The sequence below is a fragment of the Mollisia scopiformis genome, assembly GCF_001500285.1.
Source record: "Mollisia scopiformis unplaced genomic scaffold LY89scaffold_4, whole genome shotgun sequence".
Taxonomy (NCBI): Eukaryota; Fungi; Ascomycota; class Leotiomycetes; order Helotiales; family Mollisiaceae; genus Mollisia; species Mollisia scopiformis.
Window position 1 is genome coordinate 1,794,368 of NW_017263584.1, and position 23,809 is coordinate 1,818,176.

General features: G+C 46.7%; 10 protein-coding genes across 10 annotated transcripts; 5 read left to right on the forward strand and 5 right to left on the reverse strand.

Annotated features, from left to right (window-relative positions):
* Positions 1 to 2,073: 2,073 nt before the first annotated feature.
* On the forward strand, positions 2,074 to 3,104 carry LY89DRAFT_564643 (HET-domain-containing protein; the record flags this gene model as incomplete). The annotated part of the gene is made up of 2 exons (XM_018208519.1): positions 2,074 to 2,291; positions 2,348 to 3,104. Coding segments are annotated over 2 exons (975 nt in total), but the record flags the coding sequence as incomplete, so codon positions are not given.
* Positions 3,105 to 3,939: 835 nt separating this feature from the next.
* Positions 3,940 to 5,821, reverse strand: LY89DRAFT_665309 (general substrate transporter; the record flags this gene model as incomplete). Its single annotated transcript, XM_018212834.1, has 5 exons — positions 3,940 to 4,691; positions 4,756 to 4,977; positions 5,101 to 5,341; positions 5,389 to 5,549; positions 5,629 to 5,821. 5 exons carry the CDS (start codon positions 5,819 to 5,821, stop codon positions 3,940 to 3,942), a joined length of 1,569 nt encoding a protein of 522 aa, XP_018076538.1.
* Positions 5,822 to 6,810: 989 nt separating this feature from the next.
* Positions 6,811 to 7,864, reverse strand: LY89DRAFT_395578 (uncharacterized protein). Its single transcript, XM_018207229.1, has one exon. It carries the CDS (start codon positions 7,538 to 7,540, stop codon positions 6,932 to 6,934), a length of 609 nt encoding a protein of 202 aa, XP_018076539.1. The 5' UTR covers positions 7,541 to 7,864; the 3' UTR covers positions 6,811 to 6,931.
* Positions 7,865 to 7,921: 57 nt separating this feature from the next.
* LY89DRAFT_577048 (uncharacterized protein) lies at positions 7,922 to 9,767 on the reverse strand (the record flags this gene model as incomplete). The annotated part of the gene is made up of 2 exons (XM_018208868.1): positions 7,922 to 9,519; positions 9,701 to 9,767. Coding segments are annotated over 2 exons (1,665 nt in total), but the record flags the coding sequence as incomplete, so codon positions are not given.
* Positions 9,768 to 10,234: 467 nt separating this feature from the next.
* On the forward strand, positions 10,235 to 12,931 carry LY89DRAFT_704834 (metallopeptidase). Its single transcript, XM_018217409.1, has 3 exons — positions 10,235 to 11,912; positions 11,960 to 12,603; positions 12,657 to 12,931. Exons 1-3 carry the CDS (start codon positions 10,593 to 10,595, stop codon positions 12,853 to 12,855), a joined length of 2,163 nt encoding a protein of 720 aa, XP_018076541.1. The 5' UTR covers positions 10,235 to 10,592; the 3' UTR covers positions 12,856 to 12,931.
* A 298-nt stretch (positions 12,932 to 13,229) lies between these two features.
* LY89DRAFT_638427 (uncharacterized protein) lies at positions 13,230 to 15,749 on the reverse strand (the record flags this gene model as incomplete). Its single annotated transcript, XM_018211574.1, is given in 8 exon segments — positions 13,230 to 13,773; positions 13,836 to 14,017; positions 14,069 to 14,213; positions 14,230 to 14,301; positions 14,355 to 14,482; positions 14,537 to 14,811; positions 14,864 to 15,143; positions 15,207 to 15,749. 8 exon segments carry the CDS (start codon positions 15,747 to 15,749, stop codon positions 13,230 to 13,232), a joined length of 2,169 nt encoding a protein of 722 aa, XP_018076574.1.
* A 416-nt stretch (positions 15,750 to 16,165) lies between these two features.
* On the forward strand, positions 16,166 to 17,537 carry LY89DRAFT_768518 (uncharacterized protein; the record flags this gene model as incomplete). The annotated part of the gene is made up of 5 exons (XM_018221789.1): positions 16,166 to 16,329; positions 16,366 to 16,581; positions 16,638 to 16,731; positions 16,781 to 16,925; positions 16,987 to 17,537. The coding sequence occupies 5 exons, from the start codon at positions 16,166 to 16,168 to the stop codon at positions 17,535 to 17,537; spliced, it is 1,170 nt and encodes a 389-aa protein (XP_018076542.1).
* A 603-nt stretch (positions 17,538 to 18,140) lies between these two features.
* Positions 18,141 to 20,086, forward strand: LY89DRAFT_704835 (uncharacterized protein; the record flags this gene model as incomplete). Its single annotated transcript, XM_018217410.1, has 4 exons — positions 18,141 to 18,625; positions 18,677 to 18,940; positions 19,046 to 19,644; positions 19,692 to 20,086. 4 exons carry the CDS (start codon positions 18,141 to 18,143, stop codon positions 20,084 to 20,086), a joined length of 1,743 nt encoding a protein of 580 aa, XP_018076543.1.
* Positions 20,087 to 20,753: 667 nt separating this feature from the next.
* On the forward strand, positions 20,754 to 22,344 carry LY89DRAFT_694532 (MFS general substrate transporter; the record flags this gene model as incomplete). The annotated part of the gene is made up of 3 exons (XM_018216711.1): positions 20,754 to 21,501; positions 21,551 to 22,122; positions 22,306 to 22,344. 3 exons carry the CDS (start codon positions 20,754 to 20,756, stop codon positions 22,342 to 22,344), a joined length of 1,359 nt encoding a protein of 452 aa, XP_018076544.1.
* A 56-nt stretch (positions 22,345 to 22,400) lies between these two features.
* Positions 22,401 to 23,502, reverse strand: LY89DRAFT_768555 (UMTA methyltransferase family protein-like protein; the record flags this gene model as incomplete). The annotated part of the gene is made up of 5 exons (XM_018221790.1): positions 22,401 to 22,662; positions 22,812 to 22,903; positions 22,962 to 23,215; positions 23,271 to 23,367; positions 23,451 to 23,502. 5 exons carry the CDS (start codon positions 23,500 to 23,502, stop codon positions 22,423 to 22,425), a joined length of 735 nt encoding a protein of 244 aa, XP_018076545.1. The 3' UTR covers positions 22,401 to 22,422.
* Between the last annotated feature and the right edge of the window lie 307 nt (positions 23,503 to 23,809).

A 23,809-nucleotide genomic window follows, 5' to 3' on the forward strand; every position in this document is an offset into this window, starting at 1 on the left:
GATTCTCTGGGTCTCCCTGTGCGTGTAGGGCGCGCTCTTTCAGGCACATCGTATAGTAGGATCTTCCTAACTGTGCTGTCTCCTAGGTGGTAGTAGCCCTGGAGCTGTTGCAGGCCTATTTTAGCGAATTTGAAGAGCCGGCGTATGCCCTCTTTGTGCTTGGTTCTGATCTCTGCACCTGGGAGACGTGGAGACATAGGTGGAGTGGTAAAAGGATCCATAATGGTGGAGTTGTTGATAGTTTAGTCCTAATGTGAAGAGTTTTAATTTCGAGGTTCTACAGCCTGAACGCACGGACTTTTGTCCCCATGTTCGTAAGCATCTTGTTTCGCTTGTTGTGGCGTATATTTGCAAGTCTAACGAGGCATAGTCGAGTCTGTAGGACGATGAGATCTAGCAAATACCCGAGAGACAAACAAGCATGCCACCCACGGTATGAGCGTACAGACGGGAACAACACAACACTTTGACCCCGAGCTGTATACCCAGCCTTGGGAAGCAGAACAGAACAGATATACCTATGTCGTAGGCACCTAGGCAATAATCAACACTCGTAAGCAATAAAACACCATGGTTAAAGTAAAAGTTCGACAGCCATGCACCACAAATCCGTTGCTACAAGATTCCGACGATTTACGCCATCGAGATCAGCAGACGAGGAGAAGCAGCAGCTGGGTGAAGGCCCCTGTGCGGACGGCCTTGAAAGATGCCATGCAGATGCTCTTCATGTCTTGTTTGATCTCATGAATGATGAGCTGCGTCGGTTCCCTGGAGTCTTATCGTACTGTCAATATGTGGATGCGTGCTTCCACCCGCTGTTAACTGATAACTTTGCTTCCAATCCGTTGTGGCCGGTTCTTGGAAAGTCTAAGCCAGCGTCTGCTGGCCAATTCGGATTACTGGGATGGTCGACGAAACCCAGATGATATGGCCGACTCCGGCCCATATCCATACGATTTGGGCCTTGATACGGTACAAGAGCAAGTAGACCCTCTAATTAACAAGACGACGCATCGGCTCAATGCTGCATTCGCGACAAATGACCCGACGCCACAGCGGTACTTTTTAGTTATGATGCTATTTGGTCAGACTTCACTTTGAGGACGAGAATAGAAGGGCAGTTTGCAATCAATAGCTACCTCCAACGGGCCTTAACCAAGCTGCCCTATGGTCCAAGAACAACACTGCCTCACGTTCTCGGCAGTTTCCAAGGAGGAGGGTACGAGTGGAAGAATAGCAGCGATCCAGAGCTGAATGGCATCACAGCAGTAGAGTCAGACGAGAGTAGTTTGATCACACAGTTGAGCACCGTCCGGGATGGATCTCGGATGAACGATTCGGAGGTACTGGCTCTGATTGAACTTTCAATTTGTTAGAGTCAGAGCAGGCAGAGCATGAAGATGCAGGTGATAGGCAGTAGAGTTCTTGATGATTTTCAGGCTAAGCTGATGACAATAATAAGAGAGTGAAAACTCTGCAAGCAGCTATTTACACATTAGGGCACGGACCAAGTACGCTAACCTCAACACAATTGAAGCATAGCGCAGGTACACCAATTTCCACAGGCCGGGTGAGGAAGAAATTCACAGACAGTCCTACATACATACACAGGTAGAGAGTCGACTCGAAGGAATGAACTAAGAGCGCTGACAATAGATTGCTAGAACATAGGAAAGCCAGGGATCAGATAAGATAATTTAATTTAATGTTACACAGTTCTGAAACGGATCTTGTTCAAAGAATTGATTTTGCGGCTTGGGATCTATTATTAAGCCATGCTAAGCCTTTTTCCAGTTCAGAAACTATGGTTACAGGTGCATTGTGACCTTCAACCACGCATTCTCGGGTTGATGGTTGAGTTTGCTCAAGTGAAGACTCCAATTCAATTATACGGAGGTCCGGAGGATCTGCTGCTAGGACGCTGCGGCCCTGTCCGAGAATCAGGCTCCAGCGTGGGGCTGACACCCTCCTGAGGCTCCTCAATATCTAATCTATTCCCAACCATCTTTTTCTCAGGTCTGCTCTCCTAGATATTGTTTTAAGTTCATCTGATTGAAATCCTCTACTCTCACTATGCGCCTCATCAACGTAGATAAAATGGTGCTGGAAGAGTTTTTTGGCGTCACGATTCCTCCATATGCTATACTTTCTCACTGCTGGGGACAAGGTGAAGTTACTTTCCAGGATATCGGTGGTGGGCCTAATTGGCGTTTGAAACCTGGTTTCACGAAGATCGATCACGCCTGTTGTCAAGCCAAGCTTGATGGTCATAAATATGTTTGGGTGGACACGTGAGGCTGAGTTTCCTTGAATTTTCCACCAATCCAGACCTCCTGACACATCTTAGGTGTTGTATCGACAAAACTAGTAGTGCTGAACTCTCCGAAGCTATCAATTCCATGTTCAGCTGGTATGCTGATGCCATTGTATGTTATGTGTATATGCAGGATGTTGACGTTCTCGAACGGCCCAGTGCCGACGAAACGTGCAATCAATTCCAAGTCAGTAGATGGTTTTCGAGAGGCTGGACACTACAGGAACTCGTGGCTCCGCAAGAAATCGAGTTCTACGACAAGAACTGGAACATGATCGGCACCAAGAGCAAGCTTTTCAAGATTCTCTCTAGGATCACTAAGATCCCAGAGCTTATCCTGCAGTATAGATCACATCTCCAAAGCGTGGGTGTTGCACAACGGATGTCGTGGGCTGCAAGAAGGCAAACTACTCGAGTTGAAGATATTGCTTATTGCTTACTTGGCTTGTTCGGCGTCCATATGCCACTCTTATACGGAGAGGGTGGAAAGGCCTTCATCCGGTTACAAGAGGAAATCTTGAGGGTCTCAGATGACCAATCTCTCTTCGCCTGGGACTCAGCAAAGGATTCTCCCAATTTCGGAGTACTAGCACGATCACCTGCAGCGTTTCAATTCGCTGGGGACATTGTCCCCATTCCCAGCATGTCTGATATTCATCTTTTTTCCATGACTAACAAAGGGCTCAGCATTCGACTTCCACTATTGGCTCGTGGCAGTGAAGTCATTGGATTACTAGACTGTCGTCTCAAGGGAGATTTTTCATCTATCGTCGGAATACCATTACTTCAAACATCAAATCCATCGGTCTTCGAAAGGAACCCTCTAGGAAAGCTAGAGCACTGCTCTCCAGACCAAGTCGCCGCAGTTCGCTCCCATACAATTTATATTCGAGGGAATCAGTCTCTGAACGCGCCATGGGATTTTTACAAGACGTTCATCTTGAGAACAGTCTACGGCTACGACCAAAATCAAGATTACATCTTTTGCAAAGCCGGATCAATACTTTCCGAATGGGAAGTCAACACAAACATGGTTCGTACAGCATGGAATAGAGAGCTGAATCGATGTCGATTGGCTTTCGGCCTGTATGATAAGAAGAACGGTCACACTTGGCTTGTTATGCTGATCGTACACACAAAACGAGACGGTACATTCAGGCATTGGCACACAGCGACAGTGTTCCTTCAAGACAGGCATGCAGTAAACGAGTGGGATAAGGAGCATTTCTCGGATCCCAGTCATTTCTGCTTGGGATGCTGGTGCTCAAGTAAGGATCATGGAATGAGAGTCAACTTTATAGAACAGGTTGTGCTGAATCAGAATGTTATCGTCGTGGATGTACAGATGCCAATCGAAGGCGCGATACCACATGTCCGAATCCCAAAGCAGGTACCCGACTCTTCGAAGATTCTGCAATAGAGGGCAGGAATTCTAACTTTCTACTATCTAATGTTGTCGTCTTTGACAATCTGATTGAGGTAACTATTGATTTCGCGACAAAAGCGCTCGAGTACTAGAATCTTTGCTAATAGAATGATAAGGAGAAGAGCATGGCTTTCTGCGTCTACAACACAATCCAAGTCCTACTTCTACATAATGTTGGAGGTTTTTCGCATAAAGAAACTTAATCGAAGACCTCACCCTTAGCATTTTCAACATGCTCACTTGCCTCCATACTTTCGTCCCGCCCAAATTTCCCATTGCCAAACCCAAGTCTCATCTCCTGCTCCGCAACGGTCTCAGCATCAGCATCGATATGTGAGTTAGGTTGCCACTTCGAACCCGGGACAAAAGTTGGAGAATCGCGAAACAATTCATCCATATCCTCCAAATTCAACCCTTTGGTCTCCGGCAAGAAGGCCCAGAAAATCACCCCGTTCACAGCATTACAAACAATAAATATGACATAGAACTGCCACCCGATGGCGGAAATAGCAATTGGAGTAACCTGTCCAATCATTGTGTTGAATGCGAAACTTGTCATCGCCCCCAACGAGACACCTTTCGTGCGGAGGGCTGTGCCGAAAAGCTCGGCCGGAATTGCCCAAGAGAGGGGACCACTCGTGATAAAGAACACGAAGTTGAAAATCCATGTCATCGTGATGAACGACCAATGTGCTCCAGTGTTGGTCGAGGTGGCGGGGTAGATCTTGATCAAGGAAGCGTTGATAATGAAGGTTATGCACATTATTCCAGCACCCCAGATCTCCATGGGTCTGCGGCCGACTTTGTCGATAATGGAGATGCATACAGCAGTCCCTAGGAATGCGATTATGGCATTGACGGCTTGCAGGAGCAGGGTCGTTCCAGTCGGGATTCCGATTTGGGCGAAGATTTGAGGAGAGAAATATTGGATTGCGGACACACCTGTCATTTCTGTTGAATTCGTTAGACTTGCCTAGATGCCGAGCTTTCTAAATCTTGAATGCGGGCGACTTACGACATTCGGCTTGAATCATCATTACAAGAATTGTGCGACGAAGATTCGGCCAGCCTCTGAAAAGATCCAGATACGTCTTGGACTCCTGAGCGTGCTCAACCGCAATTTGTGACTGGATGAGCTTGAATTCTGCGACGACGTAAGGATCCGCTGTGTCGCCATGAGCGTGTAATTGAGCGAGATTTTTCAGTCCTTGATCGGCGAAGTCGTGATCACATAGCCCTAGGTAGCGAGGAAGTCAGCCACTGCTCATAAGTAGTGCTCCAGTAAAAGTGAGATGTCGATTATGCAGAGACTCTTGAAAAGGGAATAATCAGAGTTAATGAGCTTTCGCCCAGTACTTACACCTTGGAGATTCGGGGAACAAATACACTAATCCACCGAGAAAGAGTGCTGGGATGATCTGAATTGCGAGAGGTATCCTCCATTCACGGCTATCTCCAGTGCCTGTCCAAGTCATATAGCATCCATATCCAGTCCATGTCGCGAATATTTGACCAAGAGCATTGAAGAGTTGCTGTAGACTGGTGACTCTGCCTCTGAGTTTGCGATGGGAGATCTCTGCTTGGTAGATAGGGATGATCATCTACTTTGAAGTTAATTCAAAACTGATGGAAGGAGCGCACCACTTACAGTCAAAAAGCCGACTCCAATACCGGCAATGAGTCTGCCAACATATAACATAGCAATAGCCACCCCAGCAGTCTGAATAACACCGCCAACGACGAAGATACAACACGCCATAAGTATTGTGCCTCTTCGACCGAGTCTATCAGAAAAGCCCGCTCCCAGAGCTGAACGATTGCGTCAGTGACCTGGGTTTTCAAATCGAGAATGGGGGCAGCGGTGCAATAGGTAGAGATAATAACTAACCTCCTACGAAACAACCACCTGTGAACAGGGCCACCACAGTCCCAGACCTAGAATCGGCATCTTCTTGTAAAAACAAAGTCTTGAATGAGTCAGAAGCTACAACCTCAGCAATAACTCCAAGATCGAAGCCGAAAAGAAATGAGCCCAACGCCGCAAAGCAACCGATTAACCACTGGTATAATCCAGGCTTCATATTGATATAAATCAAAATCCTGTAGTTTATTGTTGCAAACTTACTGAGTGTGTCCTACTGGCATTTATCTACTTGACGGAAATGTTTGGGGTATGCGGGGAACGATTAGCTTATCTTGGTCCTCCAGTGAGACTGAACGAGGATGAAGCATTTCATTGTACTGCCCCCATTTTTGCCAGAGGTTTCAGAGGTTCCAGAGGCTCCAGAGGTTATGTCATGGGCGGAAGCATACAAACGAGGATTAGAAAATCTCCAACTGCAAGCGAACCATTCCGAACGGGAAAATTCCTATCCAACGGATTATGTTCGGTACACAAAACAGCGAATTACCCCGTTGAGAAATGCTGGAACTTCTCAAATCGATGACGGGTTGCTTGACGATCTATTATATACCCGATGCGGGGAAGGGGATAACGTGGGGTAAAAGCTTAGCTGTGACCTAGTCTCGCTAAGCTTTCGACGCCCCTGAAGAGAACACTGGGCCAAGCGAGCTTATATTGATCAGATGTCCATGTTCGTCCGAGAATTTCTGACTTGAAATGTTCTAAGTCAATTCGAGACACACTTACTGAAAGGTCGGAGATCCAAGTTGGAAGAAGTGCTCAGATAGGAAGCGTTTTTGCCGCATTGTCGGGATGCATCACGTGTTTATTACGAGCCTATAGTATTAATGCTGGGCAGGTTTCTCGGATCACTATTCAGTTCAATCTGTGATTATCAACAATCACACAAAATATCACAGTTCAGCACGTCGAAGAATCAATTGGCGAAAATGTTATTCATTTTCTATTTTCCGCAAAGTTCAACGCTATTGTACGCACTGGGTATCTACCTAAGAGTCGAAAGTGCAAAATCCAACCACCAGTGATGGCTCCAAAACTCTCCAAGCGCGAATGATTGCCGCGAACCAGAAAGTTCACTTGCCCAGAGTTCATTCTCAGATACCACGCTCATGAAGGGGAAAAAATCAAAAATGTGGCACAGCTGAAGCCAAAAGCTTCCCCACTCCAAAACGAAATGCGATGCTAAAGGTAATAGTTTTTTCCTGCCCAGATGTGTCCTTCCATTCCAATCCCTTCCTCCCAAGGAAGAGCTATGAGCATCTCTCAATTAACGTCGATAGCCGGAAGGACGATCATACCAATCGCGATCAGAATAGCTTGGCGGATCATCGAATGCCGGCTCATTTCGGTACGCAGTACGCTCATTGCTGTAGCCACCAGGGTTATACAATGTACCTGAGATACAAGTACAACTGCTCTTGGAGCGTCGGCACCGATAGCACATACCAGAGCTCGAGCCAGAGTTGGATGAAGTATAGGCGGGAGAGCTGCGATTGGGGCGTGAAGTGCTGGTGCGATTCGGGACGTAGGGTTGATTGCGAAGGCAGGTGCATTGATGGCGAGCACGTTGGCATCGGCCGCAGCGATCAACATTGTAAGAGGAAGCGGATGAGGAGGTTTGGCTGCGGTCGCGATCGAAGGTATCGGAATAGTTGGTGGCTCGGGAAGACGAATTGCTATAACTGTTTCCAGTAGGAGTGCTGCGACCATTGCCCGAATTACCACCGTAGCCGTTGCCATAGGAAGAGTTGCGATCATAGCTAGAGTTGTTGTAGCCAGCATTGTTGGAACTACCACCGCTAGAGCTCGAGACAAGCCCGTCTCTCTTGCAGGTACAGAGGTAGTCTGGGCCGTTGCAATTGGGACATTGAGCCATGATGTCTGTAGGATGGCTTTCTTTATTGACAAGGAATAAGGGTACTTGTTATGAGAATTACGCTTAAGTATTGCGCGTGTCGATGAATTGCTAGAGGAGTTGGGTTTGTGTTTTGCGAAAAGCGCAAGATGGCGAGTAAGGCGAAGTTATTTTGTTGTTGTTGTTGTTATTGAGATTCAGGTTGAGGACGGAGTGTGTTAGTGTTGTTGAAGGTATTCGGATTGGGGTTTGAAAAGTTGTGGTCGTGTGTTGTGGAAAGCATATAGTTGTAGATAATCGTCGGTTTTTATATGGCTATACACGAGGTCCGAGGAACACTAGACCTCCTCAAATACTACTAGCTTTAGGCTTAAGATCAGATGAACCCACTAGTGACCGTATTCACCACATTATCGTTCGGTCTTTGATATCGCCGCTTGCCATAGTACACGACAACCTCAACTCCTTACTCGGTAAGTCAAATCTTAATCTCATACTCTTTATCCTCGCCTCCTCCGGCACAAAATCCCCTTGCAAGCCTTCCTCCTCGATATCAATAACAGCAGCCGAGACCCTGCCCGTAACATTAGACTCCCACAATCCCTCTCTCCACGCCTTAGAAAGCAACAAATGCGCAGCCTCACGTCTCACACGCCGATCGCGACACTTCGAGGTAACAGTGAAGAGAGCGGGTATATAACCCAGATCGAAGGACAATGGTCCTTCTGCTAATGAACTGGAGTGCAAAATCTTTGCAAGATAGACCACTTCGTGGAATTCGTCAATATGCTCATCAAAGAGGAGTTGATTTGCAACGAGAGCCATTGACAGCATAAGTCGGGTAACAACAAAGCGTAGCCGGAGATTTACTGCGCAAAGGTATTCTCTGCTGTCCATCTGGTATTGGTACCTGATCCAAAGCGGGGTGAAAGCTTGCCACCATCGATCGAGGTCGTCAAGATGCTCTTGTCTCTCCATATAAACTTCCTCCGGTATACTATGTGTCTTCGGAATGCTTCCCTCTTTTTGATCGTCCAGGACAACATGATACTCGTTGAAGAAGAAATTCCTTCCACCAAGGGTACTTGTCCAATGAGAGACTCGGCGGCCCAGGAGCTCGTGGTATTTCCTAGCTTCATCTATACTGCAGTAGGTCGTTGGCATGCGTGCCAAGCAGTCCGAACCGTGAAACCTCATGACCATGTGGTGTTCGAGAGGTCTTGCATCGAGGAATGAGTTGGCTTGTGTGTCTAGACGTGTGAAAGCGTGAACTAATTCGTCTTCGATCTCATGTGGAGCAGGAGACTCTAGTGCATAAGATGGCGAGATAGGGTGTTCATGAAAGTCGGGACTGGCCGCGGGAATATTTCTCCCCTGACGAGGGGAGGATATTCTTTTGCTAGAGATGTAATCATCCAAGAGGCGGACTCCAACTTCCATCTGAGCAATGGCTGATTGATCATTGCCGTGCATTGTTTCGAAGCAAATTGCTAGCAAGCAGTTGAGTAAAGTCGTCCTGAGACTATGTGTTCGAAGCGATATTGAGTGTCTCATGAGTTTGATCGCTCTTTGGTATTGTTCCACGGAATATCGATGATGCTCGTCATTCGGTGCAATAGATGCGAGATATCGGTTGTTTTGCTCTCCTTTCTGGTTGATGGACTGTTGTAAAGCGCCCAAAGCAATGATGCCGCGTCGAACGGATTCTTCTTCCTCACTTGTCTGGAGGATGAGACGATTCCACAAAGACAAGTCGAAAAGACCAGAGAGCTGGACAGCAACATTGGTGCAGAAAAATCGGAAGTAGTGAGCTTCGCGCGCTGTCTTTAGGTTGAAAGATGCAGGTTGTTGGATGATGGAAGGGGTGGAATCCGGGGCTTCACGGGAGCGGATTGGTCGAGGTGCTAGGGCCAGCAACTTGGCCGTCTGCTCGCGAGACTTTTTACCCTTGGAAAGTGGAGAGCTAGTCTGATAGGTGCACTCGAATTTGCCCTTGATACCTGAAGCAACATTGTCAGTTTTCTCCTCCCAGTCGATCCAACTCTTAACATCATTCTACGGGGAACAATACACCAAAAAGAAAAGCACATTCTCAGGCCTGGAAGGTGGACTAGGATTGTATCAAAGTTTCGGTGGAGGGTCCTGAGGATTGTCGAATTCATGAGGCCAGAGTTGACTTACATTTGAGGCAAGATGGCTTTCCCTCGTCGCATTTCAGATGACGTTTCCTGAAGCACCAATTAACCTTGTCGCACCGTATAGCAGCTATAGGTTCCTCAAGCGGTCTAGGTAGCTGGACTGGGACTTCTCACTTGCAGGCAAAGCAGCCATTACGAGTTTTATGGGCGAATGTCCGCTTTCTCTCCCGTCCCATGCTTCCCGAAGCGGTTGAATCCGTCATTATGCTATTGCAATGGCTTGGATTTTTAGATGTTGAGCTTTGTTCTATGGATAAGTTTTGTGATGGAGACATGAGAGACGGCGCGGGGGAGGTTTCAATCAAAATCTCACGAGCAGATCCGTATAGACCGTCCAATCAAATTCTAGACGCTGAGCCTCATAACGGTCGAGCAACCGGGCTTTAACTTCATGCGGATAGAAGCCGTGACTATGCCTGAAACAGACTACCGTGCGCTTCGGCAGATACCGACCGTATTGTACGTATGTTGTACGGTGATCTAAACTCGAAGCAAATCGTCTAGTCCTCCGTCCCAACATACATCTGGAGCCGCATGCTGAGTCTCTCTTCATCTCACGATCAATCCCGAGCGCTGCCACTTTGTAATTTGATGGGGCGTTTAACCTTAATATTTGCACACCTCCTAATCATACCTACACACTCTTGCTACGCCGCAACTGTGACTAACGACACACTATCATGATACCTCAACTGCATTTCCTGCACTGCTCAAACACCTACCGCGTTGTATCGTGCACCCCTTGATATCCAACAACGCAGCAGGCGACATGTAAGATCACTTGAGTCGCTCTGCTGTTCTCCAAAAATCGGTACAAGAGACTCCCTTCACACTTCATCACATTATCCATTGGCCACGACGATAAGCATACGACGATGGCCTTTGTTTGTGAACCCCCACAGCTTCCAATTGCTTTCACGCAAACACTGGAGGACTTGTTAAATATCACCAACGATGGAATCAGGCGATCACGGAGCATGCTAGACCAGATCGCAAAGACCTCACCAACCGAAGCATCTTTTGCAAATGTCATGCTCCCTCTGGCCCAGGAGGAGAACGAACGAATCAATACTCAGGGCCTCACTGATTTCTTTCAAAATGTCGCTCCTACCAGATCTCTTTGTGATGCTTCGGTTGAGGCTCAGAAGCTTTGGACCGCCTACAGCCAAGAAGTCGATACTCGAGACGACTTGTATCGACTCGTCCAAGTTGTCAAGGACAAGAATGAGATTCTCGATCTAGAACTACAATACTATCTCAATAAAACATTATCGCGAATGATCAGAGATGGTCTTGCATTACCCAATGGCCCTACTCGTGATCAGTCTAAAGCCATCAAAATTCGAATTGATGAGCTATCAGTCCAGTGCAAACAAACACTTTATCATGAGGCCGGTGGCATATGGTTTTCTGCAGAAGAGCTGGCAGGCCTCCCTCACGATGTGTTTGGTAAATTGAGATCGGACGGCTCCGAGACTGACGAGAAATTTTGGCTCACATTCAAGCGCAATGATCTTACCATGTGTTTGAAGTATTGCACGAATTCAATGACAAGTAAGCGTGCTTTCATTGGGAATGAGAACAAGTGTCCTGCAAATGTTGTGCCTTTCAAGGAACTTGTTTCTTTGAGAGCCGAGCTCGCAAAATTGATGGGCTATAAATCGTATGCCGATTACAAAACTCAGGACAAGATGATGAGCTTTGATTCCGTGCAATCATTTTTAGCAGAGCTGGAGGCGTCAATTGCTCCTCAAGCAGAGATTGAGATGAGGAAAATGTGTGAGTGCAAGAAGCGAGATTTGATAGGACGAGGAGCTGCTGAAAGTGACATCGATGATCGCATGTACCTTTGGGACACAGCCTTTTACACTCGTCTGCTGCAAGAGTCTCAACAAGACCTGGATGAGACCCGATTTTCCGAGCTTTTCTCTCTCGATTCTACCATGCGCGGCTTACTCGACATCTACGAAGAGCTTTTTGGCATGCAAATTATTGAGCTTTTACAAGATTCAAGGGAAACGCTTGTGAGTAAGCAAAAACAAGCTGAGGATGCGATCACTTGGCACAAGGATGTCAAGGTCTACTCTGTATGGGATGAAGAAGCAATGGGCGGTAATTTCTTAGGCTATCTTTACCTCGACTTGCTTCAACGACCTGGCAAGAGAGACCATCCTTGCAATTCTACATTTCAAGCTGTTAGTTTCCCATTCTCAGGTAGGAGCTCGTAATGACATTCCTACAGGGTTTCGATCTCTCCAACGGTGCAAGACATTATCCAAGCACCGCGCTACTCGCGGCACTTCCACAACCCACACCTAGCAAGCCCACTCTTCTCCGCCATCGCAATGTTCTCACCCTTTTCCATGAACTCGGCCATGGAATCCACTATCTTGTTGGCCGGACAAAGTTTGCTTCGACTTATGGTACAAGCACCAATCACGACTTTGTAGAAATTCCTAGCAAGATGCTCGAAAATTGGTGTTGGGACCCATCCATCCTCCAGCGCTTGTCCAGACATTACACATACCTTTCACCCTCCTACCTTTCAGCATGGGAATCTGAGCATCCGGGGCTCCCGCAACCTGCAGAGAAAGGAGAGCTTGACTTATTGACGAGTCTCACCGCATTCAGGAGCTCGAATTTGGCGTTTTTGACCTTGACTGCGCTCTCCCTAGCCAAGTATGATTTTATCATTCATGGTGCTGCAAGTCCAGAAGAAGTAGAAAAGATGGATCTGGGTGAGATATACAATCGTGTCAGAAAGGAGGTCAAAGGCCTGTCGGGGCCAGAAGTGTATGGCGAAGGATATGGCTGGGGATGTGGACAGGCAAGATTTCAGCACATGTTTAGCTCTTCATATGCTGCAGGGTATTATGTCTATGCTTTGTGAGTTCGCCTCTGTTCTTGCTTTCGAAAGGTAGATTGCTGATATGATGCAGAGCCTCAGTATATTCTGCCGCGTTATTCGACTTACGCTTCCGCGAGTCTCCCATGGACAGGATTGAAGGGAGAAGATATCGACGCATCATCCTAGGGAGAGGCGGAAGTGAATGCGCCATAAATTATCTGAAGGAATACCTTGGGTGTGAACCAGGAAGTGAGGCATTCGCGAAGCAATTTGAAAACACGACAGATTAGATGAAGGAATAGCGAGATATTCTGATCTCTCATTTTGCAGTAATCAATTCATAGATGACCAAAAAGAAGTTGCGTCAAAATCAGTATCTTCGTCCATGTCCTGCATATTCCAATTCAAGGCGCTGGGAACAAAACCGCCGCTTGCATTCCAGATACCTGGCTCTGGCCAATAGTACTGATTTCTGTATCTACTTGAGGTCTGAACGGGGTTCCGGCGGTGCCACTAGTAGCAAATTGCTGTGACTCCTGTTGTTGGTCCGACAAATGATTGTCAAAGTAGGTGGACACATCGAGCATCTGAGATTGTTCGAAATTGGAAGGCTGGGGCTGGTTTTTCGCTGGTAACTGGGCAGCTTCGGTCTGAGGCCGTGTTCCTAGCGGTGCCCGTCCCAAAATAGGAACATGTGGTGATGGCTGACTAGTAGGTGTAAGCACACTTGGTATACTGGGGTGAAAAGAGTCACTTGCTGTGTCTCTATTGAGAAATTTTGACGTTGGACGTCGTTATAATCCTCAACAGTTGCATGACGATCGTGTGCTACCTCTGTATGCGTCTGTAACTGGGTCTTGATGATCTCAATGCTTCTTTTGATGCCAGGTGTCTGCCTTGCCTCAGTTTCTAACATTTTCAGGGTCGTAGAAAGTCTCTGAGCGGCTTCCGTTGCAGCGGTATCATCATGGCTCTTGATTTCGAAGGCATCAATTGTAGCTGCGGTGTAGACGCAGTATGACACAAGATATGTCTGGATCTTGAAGTTGAAGGTGCGGTGATGGGCTTTCAGGAACTGGTTGATCTTCGTTCTCTCCACGCAAATTCTGTGAGCTCGTATGTTGAAATCGTCGTCTTTGGTGAGCGAAGATGTGGAGGAAAACAAAAAGGGGCGGTAGAGTAATATTAGCGTCACATGGTATAGAATACTGTGATTAAAGTTGGTTAGATTGACATGATCAGCCGGAAAGAGATGGTTTTCGCTGCTTACTTTAACGAGAAGATATGCGGCGGAGGACAGAATGGCATGGAGGAGATGTTTTCAATCCGTAGCCCTTCTGGTAAGCAGCTGTAGAATGCGCGTATTCTGCCATCTAGTTCGATGATGCTTTTTGACAGGATGCCTTTTCTCGTTTTCACTTTGTATATAATATCGTAACTCTCATTGATAAGCTGAAATTTTGGATAAGCATGGTCGACGATTGACGCAAATTGCTAGCTTACTTGAGAGAGACGGCAGAAGCTGATAAACACTTGGGTGTTGAAGCTCTTTGTTGGCGGGTACAAAACTTCGTCATCAAGGAAACATGGAGTCCACATCTCGTCGTCGTCCGAATGATCAATTGAAGACATGAGGCAATGATCCGAGCTTAAAAGATATCGACTTACTAAGACTTTCTGGAGCGTAAGGCATTTCTATTAATGAAGGAGGCCTCCCCAGACAGGTACTAATAGATCTGAACACAAATTGAACGTCAGTAGTACGATATGGTGGAGGATGTTCACTGACTTATCCCAAGCATAGGCAGATAAGAACAAGCGCTTTCTCACTTCTAGATCTTCTGGTGCGAGCTTCTCGAGATGCGCAAGCCTCTTCATGTTAAGATGCAGGCCGATATCTTTCATCATTCGGATTGCCTAAGATTGTTTTTAGAACCCACTCAAGGCCTCTATCGGGAAAAGGACACCAACCATTCCTGTATAGAGCCACCCTTCAGAACTTTTCCCGACTGCACACTGCCGGCCACCGAGAATTAGAAGGGCCTGGATTGTTGGAATCTTTGGTCTTGGTTGCTCCATTTCCGACTGCAGCAAAAGTTTGGCTTTCGCAAGAAATCTCTCGCCACGTCCAATATCTTTAAAGCGGGGATCGTCTGTATTTGCATGACGACTTGCGTGCGCATAAAGTGTGTACAGAAGAAACTCGGAAAAGTAAGGGCCACCCAGAGCCATGTCGCGTGAGAAACCTGTAGGACTCTTCAGTATGTTATTTGAACAATCTAGCTCTGGAGGACCGACATGGACGATAAACGCAATTATGAAGAGGGTGTTGCCAAGCCCAGTATATCTGAAGGAGATCTGCCGCCAACTGAGGATTTATATCACTCCTCTCGTTCTGCAAATTAGCAAAAGCAAGTCTCTCCCACGATTTTTGGAGCTTAGAACTCGATTGCAGCCAAGTTCTGTGCTTAGTCGCATCAACAAAATCTGAGCTTCGATCTAACTCGGCCTGTCCTCGTGCCTGGGTTGTATGTTCAGTTGGAACATAAAATCGAGATGTAGCCCCGAAGTATTGCACCTAGAAATGGGTCAGCCATGTGTAATTCGGCGTACCTGTAAGTAGCAGAGGCGTGGTAAGTACCTTCCCGTTTTCATCAACACTGAGCTCGTCGAGTGCGCTTTCCCGTACCTTCTCTTCATCACCGATAGCATCGATAAGCTCAAGTGCCGGACATGTTGGTGACTTGCGTGTCGATCCATGCTCAGAGCTTTGCGGTAAAATGTTTGCTGCTTCGGTTTCTTTGGTCGAGAGCAAATTCCGCATTTGCTCTTCTAGCTCACGTACTCTTTTATTAGAATTTCGAAGCTGCTGCAATAGCCACAAATCTCCAGATTCGGGCTTGTAGAAGCATTCTACACCGGATTTCGAGCACTTCCGACAGACTGGACGGGTGCCATCACACCGAACCTTTTTCCGGCGACATGTCGAACACGCAAAGCCATAGCGACGAGGGTCGCCTTCGGACGAACCCGAACCCGGCATGTTAGAGAACGAAATAATAGAAAGAGAAGTATGGTCAGTGAATGACCGTCCCCATACTCCGCTTTCCCGTATTGTATCGACGTTTGCGGGTGGCTGTGGGTTTGTTCCACTACTGTAATTTGGGGTGCAGTAACCCCGCATCACGCCAAGCTACCTAGGTACAGTAAGATCACTACCCAGGTAATAACAAGCCCAACTATACCTTCGTACGTACCCCCACCATCGGCAAGTTGCCGAACCTGGTCTTCTCTGTAAGAACTGCATGTCTGAATAATGCTACTCTTTGTGCGTAGTTATTTACGGAGGAAGACTGTTCATGCAAGTTTCGGGATGGTTCCTCAATCTCCCACTGAATCGTGTACCTTCCGGTCAGCCGCAATCTACTCATATGCGAAAGCTTATGTGCATACATTTTAGGGAGTTCTTACTTCACTTGCATTTGTTCACAGCTCTGATATCTTCATTCTCTCTTTGAGCATTGAGCTTTCCAGCAGCTTTCCGGCTTTCATCCTTATCACTCCGTCCGAAATCTAGGAAGGACTAGCTTTGAGTCAACCATGCCTCCGTCAGCAATCGAAACCAATGCTACTTGCTTCCCACTTAGCTCCAGATTGACACCACCAAAAGATATTGAAACAGAAAACCGTTTATCCGGCAGTATCCCGAAGAGTGAAGAGGTTCCCGTTTCGGTTGTTGATCAATCTTCAGGAAGGCAAGAACAGTACATTGTAGGTAAAAAGAGGACCAGAAGTCCTAGTGATATTGGGAGACTGCCGGAGCGAAAAATTGTGAATGGAACATCAAGACATCCAGCCTTCGAAGACTTACCATACGGATCCAAAACAGATCCAAAAGCCTCCGCATGGGGTCTTTGGGGGCCTACTGACGAGCTTGGTACATCGAATTACTTGACTCCGGAGATCATAAGTCATGCGTCAAAGGAGATCCAGACAGGTGTCGTGGTTCCTCTCAAGTAGGTTGACGATACTGCCTCTGCTACAAACACTTTGTTGACATTGATAATTACAGTCTTCCTCTCGACTGCCCAATTGTACCCATGAATCCGAGAAGAGCTCCATGTGAACATGAGATTCTAGCAAAAGGCTATGCGAACGATGACAAGGTAAGTAGTCTACCTCTAAATCTTACGCTTCATTCCGCTGAGAAACTAGATTGAACTGAATACTCAAAGTTCCTCGCACTGGGACGGTCTCCGACATTATCCATACCAGGATGAAGTCAATCCAAGATACTACAACGGCGCTTCTCAAGCCGATATCAGTGGACCGGCTGCGAATAATAGAATTGGAATTCACAGTAAGGACATGAATTATAACCTGTATATATGGATAAAGACACTGACAAAAAAATGGCTTAGATGCCGCACAGCACGGTATAGTGGGACGTGGCGTCTTGCTTGACTGGCGCACATACGCTATTCAGAACAACATCAAATACTCTCCATTCGAAAGCCATCCTATTCCGTTGTCTGAGCTTCTCACAGTAGCAGAAGAGCAAAAGGTCATATTCGAGCACGGGGATATCCTTCTCATCCGATCTGGTTGGACAGAAGAATATTTGAAGCTTTCACCTGAAGAGCAGCGCCAGCTAAGTAGTCGAGAGAAGCGCGAATTCGTCGGTGTCGATGCATCACGGGAGATGATAAAGTGGCATTGGGATAACGGGTTCTCAGCCGTTGCAGGTGACACAAATGCTTATGAAGTATGGCCACCGACAAAGCCTTGGGGTGTGGCCTGTCATGAAGTGTTCTTGAGCGGATGGGGCATGCCTATTGGTGAAGTTTGGGATCTGGAGGCTTTGGCAGTGAAGTGCAAGGAGGTCTCTCGATGGACGTTCTTTTTAACGAGCATGCCGTTAAATCTGAAAGGAGGAGTAGCGAGTCCTGCAAACGTTATGGCCATATTTTAGAGGTAAAGACACCGTGCTTGATGAATTCCAGAGAGCATAATACTTCATAACTTTAAATACCTCATAAATATCACATTGAGAATAAATAGACCAGGAAACAATGTTCATAACCGAAAAACACCTGCTAAAAGACCCTGCACGTCTTGGCCCAAGAAAAGCTATAAAATACTGACCCTGCCTTTCCAACCGCATTTCCTCTTCTCCCACGTCCTCACTCGCTGTGATAGTCTTCCGCCTTAACCCCGACCCTTCGGTCCTGAAAATCTGTCCAATTTTGTGACTGCCATGGTGAAATCTGAAAGTGGAGGAAGTCCAGGCTCGGTTAACTGTAGCGCCGGCATCTTTCCGACACTCGACAACACCTCGATAAGAACCCATTGTGATGGGTTTGGCATTGCCATCAAATATTCCACTAATCCATCTTCAAAATGCACAAACGCTGTTAATATGTCCTATGCAAGGAACAGTTTCGTGACAGGAATTCCGATGAGTCATTTTAGTACATTCTCGGAGACTAATAATATATTCGCAGTCCACAACAGGAGCTCTGTTCGACTGTTTTTGTGCAGTTGCTAAGACCTTTGAGCTTTCCGTCAGCCCGAGATGGACTCTTCATTCACAATTCTCACTCCAAATGCCATGCTTGGCTATGGATATCGGGAAGATCATTTCTGGTATGGCGTCGAAAAATACAACCCAGCCGCCATTATCGTTGATAGCGGTTCGACCGATGGAGGACCCTACAAGCTGGGCATGAACAAAATGACATGTGGAAGGGAGTCATACATTCGAGATTTGAGTCCAATACTGGAAGCGTGCTTTTATCGCAAGATCAAAGTCTTGATTGGGTCTGTAGGTGGAGATGGCAGCGACAAGCACGTGGAAGAGATGCTCGAAATTGTGCGTGGGATCGCTGAGAGCAATGGATACTCCTTCAAAATTGCAACAATTCGGGCCGGAATGGATCGTACTTTGATTAAAGAAAGGATTCGAAGCAATCGATGCTCTCCCTGTGGACCACTAGATCCTTTGACAGTCAAAGATGTCGATGCAGCAGTTGATGTTGTTGCTCAGATGGGAGCCGAGCCGTGAGTTCTTGTTTGATCTTAAGTCTCGTAACTATGTCTAAAAGCAAACAGGTTCATGCAGGCCTTGAAAGATGATCCGGATATCATTCTTGGCGGCAGGTCTTACGATCCTGCGCCGTTTGCAGCATTTTGTATGTCTCGTGGAGTTGACCCTGGCGTTGCATGGCATATGGGAAAGATCATGGAATGTGGTGGTATCTGCGCTGTTCCAAAGGGCAGATCTATGATTGCAACTATGAGGAAGGATTCTTTTGACCTGATACCATTGTCTCCGTTGGAAAGGTGCACACCGCTATCAGTAGCATCTCATACACTGTACGAAAAGACATGACCAGATCGACTGCCAGGACCGGGAGGGGTGTTGGTTTTAGACACGGCGTCGTATTCGCAGTCTGAAGATGATCGAACTGTCCGTGTCAGTGGAGCAGTGTTCTCTCCTACACCGGTGTACCAGATAAAGCTGGAAGGCGTCGAGCTGCTTGGTTACAGAACCATATTCATTGGGGGAATTCGCGACCCTATCCTGATCTCCCAAATCGACGACTTCCTCGAGAAAGTCAGACAGTATACCCATGGGTTGTTTCCTGCACTTGATAAGTCTGAGAAGTGCCGTCTAAACTATCACATTTATGGTCGAAATGCAGTGATGGGTCCTCTTGAGACGGAAATTAGTGTCGCTTATGAGCTTGGAATCATGGGTGAAGTAATGGCTGAGACACAAGAGTTGTCCCATACCATTACTAACAATGTTCGCACATCTCTTCTTCACATGCCATATGAAGGGCAACTGGCCACTACCGGAAATTTCGCTTCTCCACTTTCTCCGCACGAACAAGAAGCAGGTGCGGTCTTCAAATTCAGCTTGTACCATTTAATCGACTTGAATGCTGGAGAGGAGTTGGATCTCTTTCCGATCAGGTTCCATCAAATAGGGACGACGAGCCCAGTGCAGGAAGAGAAAGGGCACTTAACTCAGTCGCAATTGGAGTTCTTCACAAGCACAAAGCCACTTCCAATCGGTAAGTCACTCTGCGATTCACAGATCAGAAGCTAAGCGATTTCGCAGCCCGAAAGGAAACGACGCAAGACGCGGTTGCAATGATGAATATTGCCAAAGTCATTCGCTCAAAAAATAGTGGCCCTTTCGAACTTACTTTGGACATCATGTTCGACGACCAAGAGTCCTATGAACGAGTAAAGAAAGCGGACTTACTGACGAACTCTATTATCAAACGCCTATACCGAGTTGAAGATCATGACATTCTCACTAATATGTACTTTGAGCCTGCACTGGCATGGAAATGCACTTTGAAAAGGCCTTGGGCTCAGGGTAGCTTTGGGGAAAGAGATACCTTGGGCACGCAGCAGCACGCCCCGTTGTTAACTTTGCTGGTGCCAGCTTCTGGAAAGAAAGCTCTGATGAATGGAAAGTTGAACGGAAAGGTCAATGGTACTATATAATTTGTTCTGGTCACCACTGATCAAAATGCATCCAAATTTCGTTTGAGGTCCCCAGCGATTGAGGTTCCCAGCATTCTCGCCCTCCCCAGAGATGTAATGAAAAGTTATGATCCTTGAGGCTTATCTGTGTGAAATCTACTGTATTCGTGAAATACTAAAATTAGGGAGGTCCGCCCAAATTGGAGGCTACACTTACTATGATCATCGGGGATGGCTCGGGACTTTTGGTTGTTACTTTGATGTGAGCTTAAAGCACAATCAGCGCAATCAGCGCAGACAGCGCAAATTTCGTCCGATCCAGGGTTCTTGACTTGCGAATTCTCATGGCGGGGTTGTCGGCAAGTTGCCGTCTCACTGCATTAGGGGTTCGCTAAAATTGCTGGATTAGGCGCTCGGCATGATACCGAATTCTCATTCCTGCTCTCCACGAAATACGAAATGTAAAGACAACTTTCAGCTCATATCACGAGATAAGGATCATTATCCTGTTGTCTTGTCAATGTCTCTCGCTCCAACGGAAGCCGAGAACATTTATTCACTGTCGCCCGGCCCAGGTTCTACACATCCACTGCAATTAAGAGTTCTCGAATTGTCCACTATGACGGCTACAACATTTGAGGAACCTTCTCTAGAGAAGGCAGAATTTGCCAACGTTGAGTATGCTCCGATGACCGTCGATAACATCCAAATAACACCCGAAGAAAGACGCAGAGTTGTTCGGAAGCTGGATTTACATCTCCTTCCCTTATGCTTCATTCTATACACTTTCTCTGTTCTTGACAGATCAAATCTCGGAAACGCAAAGCTCGCCGGACTTGCTGAAGACATAAATATTTCAGGGGACAAATACACATGGCTGGCCAATTTGTTTTACATCGCCTACATAATCTTCCAGTTTAGCAACCTTGGATGGAAGATCTTCAAACCCCACAAGTGGGTCACATTTGTGGTTCTGTACTGGGGTATCGTCAGTACACTGCAAGCAGTCTGTACAAGCTGGCAGGGACTCATGGCTTGTCGTTTCTTTCTGGGCTGGGCGGAGACTATGTTTGGGCCTGGAATACCGTTGTACTTCTCATTTTTCTATCCGCCAGAGTATCTGGGTTTGCGGTTTGGCATCTTCTTGTCTGGTTCGGCGTTGGCCAATGCATATGGAGGAGCGTTGGCTTATGCGTTGTCACACATTCACTCCAGTGTTGCAAATTGGAAATTCTTGTTCATTATTGAGGGCGTGCCAACCGTGCTGTTAGCTGTGGCAACGTGGTTTTTCCTCCCGGACTCTCCAGAAAAAGCTCGTTTTCTGAACGAGAGAGAGCGACTGGTCGCAGAAGCTTTTGCTCAAAATCAACCTGGTGATTTTGAGCATGAGGGTCTGCAAGTCTCGCAGCTTATGGATGCTTTCAAAGACTATCGTAGTAGGTCAACTTTTTGTCTCTAAGATGGTACCAGTGCTGACCGCTCTAGACTACTTCTTCGCTCTTTTGAATTTTAGCTGCAACGTCAGTTTTGCTTCCCTCCCTCTGTTCCTACCTACTATCATCTCGGAGCTTGGAACATTTTCTCAACTCGAATCGAATGGCCTGTCTGCACCTCCATATCTACTCTGCTTCTTTGTCATTATTGCCACAGCAATTGTGTCAGACCGTGTGAGATTACGAGGGCCTTTTGCTAGTTTCTTCGCCCTACTTGCCGCAATTGGTTTCATCATTCTAGGCACAGCCACTTCCGTGACAGCACGATACGTCGGCATCTTCCTCACAGTCAACATTTTCGTCACGACAACCATCATTCTCATCTGGAACTCCAACATCAACGCTACAGGCTCGAAGCGTGCGGGAGGATTGTGGATTATGATGACTGTTGGTCAGTGTGGAACACTGCTGGGAACGAATATATTCCCCTCTAGCGAAAGGCCATTTTACAGGAAAGGGATGTGGATCGCGTGTTCTTTTTCTCTTCTTGCCGCTGTAGCCAGTGCGGTGTTGAGCACGTTGCTGTTCTTGGAGAACAGGAGGAGAGATAGGAAATACGGGCGGGTGGAAGCAGTTGGACGTAGGATGGATGCTTCGACTCATGAAGCAAGAGAAACGGAGCTCAGGTACATTATCTAACCATAGTAGTATGATCTTGTTTGCCTTACCAAGCGAGTACCCACTGTCAAAAGTCGCTGTTCTGGAAATATTTTCCTGCATCGTTTCTCTTGAGTTATGACTCACTAGCTTGGCATCGCACGCCGGCTGAAATTTGGAAAATGCTAGAGTATTAATCCGAGGTATCTCTCGCCAAGTAGAATCTCACAATGATTTTGGGATTCCTCGTGTGTGAGTGGAGCAATTTCATTCAAAAGGACTATTCTGAATTGGCTTTTTTCCAATAGTAATGCAGAACGGCTGCACAAGACGCGCTCCTTTAAAGACTTCGGCATATGCCGGCGGAATTGAAACATCATGTATCTTTAGTTTCTGGGCGATGTAAGGGCTTCCATTATTTTCCATTTCATGAACAACAGCACAAGACAGATCGGATGTCATTTTGGACTGCCACGGCTGTTCGAAAGAGAAGGCTTCCTCTATATTCTCTAGTTTGAATTAGTGAAACAATTCGGGGAGCCGTTCAATCCATCTGCAGGGGTCAGAAAGATGGAAACGACCGCTGCGGAAGGGGAGGAGAAGCTCGAATTGAATGTTTACCTGTGATCCTTGATATTTTGCATCAAGGCGAGAACATTGGCAACATTAGGCCAATCTTCGCCGTCTGGGCCATGAGTAATACCACGGAGAGGATCCATCTCAGCCCATTGAATGTATCCTCCTGGACCTGTAACCATCAGTCATGTTGTTTTGGTATTCAGTTGCTAAAGAGAGCAGCAGCCTACGTAGAAGCTTTATCGCGTGAGATAGAAGTGCTGTTGGGTCTCCGTTGGGCATGCCGTCAAGCCAGAGACGTAGATGCACAATATCGAATGTCTCTTGTAACACTTTGGGTGGCTCCAGGTCAAGATTATCCAAGACTTTCAATCTTACATTATGGGGAAGATATTTCGCATGAGGATATTGTGAGTCGGAAATGTCGAAGCCGTATAACTGCGTCGTGTCTGGAACTTGTCTAGCTAGGTCTAGTAACCAGATTCTAGGTGACGGACGTCAGTGCCAGGAACTCGACAAAAGCAGAGAGACGACAATACCCTGTGCGGGTTCCAAGATCCGCAATACGGCAGTTCGCCTCAGCGACAGGAACTGATGGGTGTAGAAGATAGCCAAGGCCATCTTTCCACAGAAATGCTGTAAATTGAGTCTCCCATCAAGTTAGAAAATTCAGATGGCCCTGGATGGTAATTAATAAGATGGCGACTGGTTTGCTCAACGAATGGATGAGTGTATGTCTCGAACTAGCAAGTAGTCTGGTTCTTTTTCCATGGCTTTTGTAGATTGGCATTTATGACCAGAAGCAACTAATAGTTTGAACTAAAGTCTGGCTAAGGGAATGTTTAAGTAGTTTATGTTGTCAATTTGCTCCACACCTCTTTGTAAACAAAAATCGCTTTAGGCTAAACTCATTCTTCCGTCGAATCAAATCCTTAGCAATCAGGCGGCACTAGCTCCAATGTTCTTCGTGATGTTGGTATGCCGGATGAAACCCACTCATCCAACATGTTGCGTGAGATGCTGTTGCATGCAATGTACAAGGGAATACCTCAGGATGCTTGATACTCACTCCTTGCTG

Coding starts and splice junctions, on each gene's coding strand:
- LY89DRAFT_395578 (XM_018207229.1), bottom strand. CDS start 7,540: ATGGCTCAATGTCCCAATTGCAACGGCCCAGACTACCTCTGTACCTGC.
- LY89DRAFT_704834 (XM_018217409.1), top strand. CDS start 10,593: ATGGCCTTTGTTTGTGAACCCCCACAGCTTCCAATTGCTTTCACGCAA. Junction 11,913..11,959: donor GCAATTCTACATTTCAAGCT/GTTAGTTTCCCA, acceptor ACATTCCTACAG/GGTTTCGATCTCTCCAACGG. Junction 12,604..12,656: donor GGGTATTATGTCTATGCTTT/GTGAGTTCGCCT, acceptor GATATGATGCAG/AGCCTCAGTATATTCTGCCG.